Source organism: Echinops telfairi, unplaced genomic scaffold (genome assembly GCF_000313985.2).
Source record: "Echinops telfairi isolate 266 unplaced genomic scaffold, ASM31398v2 ScPeMD7_18;HRSCAF=68, whole genome shotgun sequence".
Lineage (NCBI taxonomy): Eukaryota > Metazoa > Chordata > Mammalia > Afrosoricida > Tenrecidae > Echinops > Echinops telfairi.
In genome coordinates this window covers 88,843,371-88,847,547 of record NW_022103915.1, presented here as the reverse complement: position 1 = coordinate 88,847,547, position 4,177 = coordinate 88,843,371, and the positions used below count along the sequence as shown (strand labels likewise).

At 37.3% G+C, this 4,177-nt stretch overlaps 1 protein-coding gene across 1 annotated transcript; it reads left to right on the top strand.

The window, feature by feature from the left end:
• The first annotated feature begins 2,917 nt into the window (after positions 1 to 2,917).
• On the top strand, positions 2,918 to 3,865 carry LOC101647143 (olfactory receptor 4F15-like). Its single transcript, XM_004712665.3, has one exon. The coding sequence runs from the start codon at positions 2,927 to 2,929 to the stop codon at positions 3,863 to 3,865; it is 939 nt and encodes a 312-aa protein (XP_004712722.1). The 5' UTR covers positions 2,918 to 2,926.
• The last annotated feature ends 312 nt before the right edge of the window (positions 3,866 to 4,177 follow it).

Sequence of the window (4,177 nt, the reverse complement as noted above, 5' to 3'; positions counted from 1 at the left end):
CTTATTTCTTCATCATCAAAGTATGCATGCATAAACTCTCAACCAAGGAAAACCATTTAATAGCTTGTAGTGCCTTAATAAACCACCTTTTTCTTTTAAAAAATATAAGAAAACTATGACGTACAATAAGCTAACCTAAGTGCTAGGTGCTAGCAGGAAATACTTTTGGGAACTGAGGATTTGTAGACTGTTTATCTGATATGCTCCCACTCACAGCCACCTCTTCCTCCCTGTATAGCATTAATATTTATTTCCCTTCTAAAACATCATCTTAGTCTCTGGGTACATTTGAAACTCTATTGCCTTCTCTTCCTTTTTCTCATCTTTTTACAAAATTTCATTCTGATTTTTATAATTTATTTGACTTCTTTTTCTTTATGTCTACCTCACCCTCTCCCTAGGTTTCATCACCATCTCTTTAATTACACCATCCTCACAAATATAGATGTTTTTTTCAGAATGACCAGGTCAATTCTCTTCTATTTTAGCTAAAATTTTTCTTTGTGAATGCATTCATAGTTAAGTTTACCACTATTTTATCTTGCTATTCTGACTTATAATTTTTTGTTGTTAAAATTTCAATTTGCAGGGAGTGTTACTTTATTCTTATTTTATTGTATGTCATTGTTATTTTTACTTCACAGATTAATACCATAAACATTTTGGTTAGAAGCATTTTTTTCTCTAATGATCCTATGGTTTTTATTTTGCCTTAATTTTCTTCCCTTTCCTGAAGAAATTTTGAGTTGTTAGTTCATAGTTTGTGATATAGAAGTTTGGTTATAAATTATAAAATTGTTTATGTAATTCTTATAGTTGTTCCCCAATCCAGAATGTCCCATGTAATATCCTATCTTATTAATTTATTTCACATGCATGTATGGAATTACTACTAGGTTGTTAGCCTTTCCAAGATTAATATCTATATTTTTAAATCTTTAGGCTATCATTAAGGTGTATCACAGTGCTAAGCAGTTTATAGATGCTTCATAAGTAGTTACTGAATAAATGAGTATACAAGCCAATGAATCTTCTCAGCAATGTGTTTTCATTTCTTTTTCTGCTCACACAAAGAATTATGATACATAAAGCCTTCCTCTGAGTGTTCTATAATATATTTGGGTAGATAAAGCCAATGCATACTTAACACAAAGCTTCTAAAAATGAAATATGTAATTGAAACTATAAATGGGCAATTAAAAATTACATGAGTAACAATGGGTACAAGGAAGAAGAAAATGTTCTAAGATGGATTGTGGTAAAGACTGTACAATTCTTCTTGATATGATTAAACAATTTTAATTGTATGATATGTGGATGGGTTGCCATTAAAACTGTTAAAAAAAGAAAAAATTTGAGAATTCAGATAAAAGTAGATATCAATATACTGAAGAGCAACTTCTTGAAAAAGAAATGAACTAGGAGCAGAGTGTTTGAGACTTCCCAGGCACCTGATGAACAATAGAATTCCTTCGTGTTCTTATTCTTTTTAGAGGAAGCAGACGTGAGATCAACATTTTGTTTTCTGCCATGAACGTAGACTCCACAGCGGCATGCGTTCTTGTCGGTGATATATTTTTAATGTTGGAATGGTGAGTGCCTGGAATTCTGGGCACTAAAAAGATTTTAAAAATGTATGAGCAAAAATAATTCAGAGACTCCTATGGAATTCAGTTACAGAGGTGACCTTACTACTTGCCCAGTTATGCATTTGTTGGCTGATTCTAATAATTTCCCTATTATTGATGGGCATTAGTTGTTCGAGCTTTGTTCTGCATGTAGCTGTAATGAGACATTATCTGTGGACTTTCAAAACAATCTCTTTTTACAGAAAATGAATGATGAGCTAAGACAAACAACTTCCTCCTCTATTCTACTCTAAGGAACCTTGGTTGCATAGTGGTTATGCCTTAGGCTGCTGACTTCAGCAGTTTGAAACCACCAAGAGCTCCCATGAGAAAGATGATTATTTATGGGTAAAGTGAAAAAGTTAAGATGTTTCAGCAGTAACAGGAAACAAAGAAATCTCTCTAGTACAACGAACAGTGGAGGTCTGGTGACACGGCGGGTAACGTGTTGGGTTGCTAACTACAAGGCTAGCAACTTGAAGCCACCAGTCGCTCCGAGGGAGAAAGATAAGGCTTTCTATTCCGAGAAAGTGTTACCTGGTCTGAAACCCAAAGGGGACGCTTTACTCTGTTTGATATGGTCACTATGAGTCCAGATTGACTCAATGGCAGTGAGTTAAAAAAATTGTATTAATGTAAAGAACTTCCATTGAGAGTCAGGGCTCCTTAGTCCTAGTATAAATAATGATAGAGAATGAGCAAGTCACGTCCTCTATCTCTTCTTTTATGAATCATTTTGCTTGTAAAGCATGAATGTAGACTAAAGCAGGAGCACTCCACTGGACAGTAAACTCTTGATGTTCATTTCTGCCATTATTCTTTCCTAAGGAATTGCAATTTTGTCTGTTTTTTGTTTTTTTTTCATGCTGGGCTCCGGTCACCATTCTGTAGTTCCTTTTCAGAGACTTTGAAAACTGTGAAGTTGCTCATATGAATTGTATGAAATCACTTCTTTTCACATGAAATCATAGTTGAAAGTATTTGAAGGTGACCTAATCATACAAGTAGAATACACTGGCAGGAGGAGGAAACGTTCGTATCATCTTAGAAGCAAACGGAAGGGTGCTAAGTCTAGATTAATTTAGTAGAGTTGAAAACCATGATGTCATATACAAATCAACTGACCCTTCTAGACAGAAGTTTAGTGCTTATGTAATTCATTGACGGTGTGAACTACCCCCCTCCCCCGGCATGTTCTGGGCGCTCTCTTTCTGGAACACTTGTACTTGCCAAAGTCATTTGCTCTCATTTTCTCCCAATCCTTTAGGAAGCCTGGAAACATCCTGGTGTCTGAGGCAATGAATGCAATGAACTATTCTGTGGTGTCTGAGTTCCTGTTCCTGGGACTCACGAATTCATGGGCAATCCAGCTGCTCCTTCTAATTTTTGCCACCATGTTCTACTTTGTAACCATAATGGGAAACCTCATTATTGTGTTCACTGTAACACTGGATGCTAACCTGCGCTCCCCCATGTATTTCCTCCTGGCTAATCTCTCCATCATTGATATGGTATTTTGCTCAATTACAGCCCCTAAAATGATCTATGATATTTTCAAGAAACACAAAGCCATCTCCTTTGGGGGCTGTATAGCTCAGATCTTCTTCAGTCATGCTGTTGGGGGCGCGGAGATGGTGCTGCTCATCGCCATGGCCTTTGACAGGTATGTGGCCATCTGTAAGCCTCTCCACTACCTGACCATCATGAACCCACAGCTGTGTCTCTTTTTTTTAGTCATTTCCTGGATCATCGGCCTTATCCACTCAGTGGTCCAACTGGTTTTCGTGGTCGATTTGCCCTTTTGTGGTCCGAACGTATTGGACAGTTTTTACTGTGACCTTCCCCGGCTCCTCAGACTCGCCTGCGCAGACACCCAAGAACTAGAGCTCGTGGTCACCATCAATAGTGGACTGATTTCTGTGGGCTCCTTCGTTTTATTGGTTATTTCCTACATCTTCATTCTGTACACTGTTTGGAAACATTCTTCTGGCGGCTCGGCCAAGGCCCTTTCCACTCTGTCAGCTCATATCACTGTAGTGGTCTTATTTTTTGGGCCATTGATGTTCTTCTATACATGGCCTTCCCCCACATCCCATGTGGATAAGTATCTAGCTATATTTGATGCAGTTATCACCCCTTTTCTGAATCCAGTCATCTACACACTCAGGAACAAAGAGATGAAAGTGGCAATGAAGAGATTGTGCAGTTGGCTTGTGCATTATAGAAAGATATCATAAATTGATTGACAATAAAGACATGGATTTATAGATTTTCTCTCATGCTAATGGAAGGAAAAATTATATTAGTTTCAGGAAATGCTAAAGACTTACCCAACCCACTGCCTTTGAGCTGATTCATAGTAATTTTACAGCGTTTCCAATATTGTAAATCTCTATGAAGGCAGGCTGCCTCGTCTTTCTCCCATAGAGCAGTTGGTGCATTTAAACCACTGACCAAACATTAGCAACCAAATTTTTAACCCACTGTATTAACGGTTCCCACTCAAAATGTAAGTCATGGTATATGCTTACATATCTGTTATTTATTAA

Coding starts and splice junctions, on each gene's coding strand:
- LOC101647143 (XM_004712665.3), top strand. CDS start 2,927: ATGAATGCAATGAACTATTCTGTGGTGTCTGAGTTCCTGTTCCTGGGA.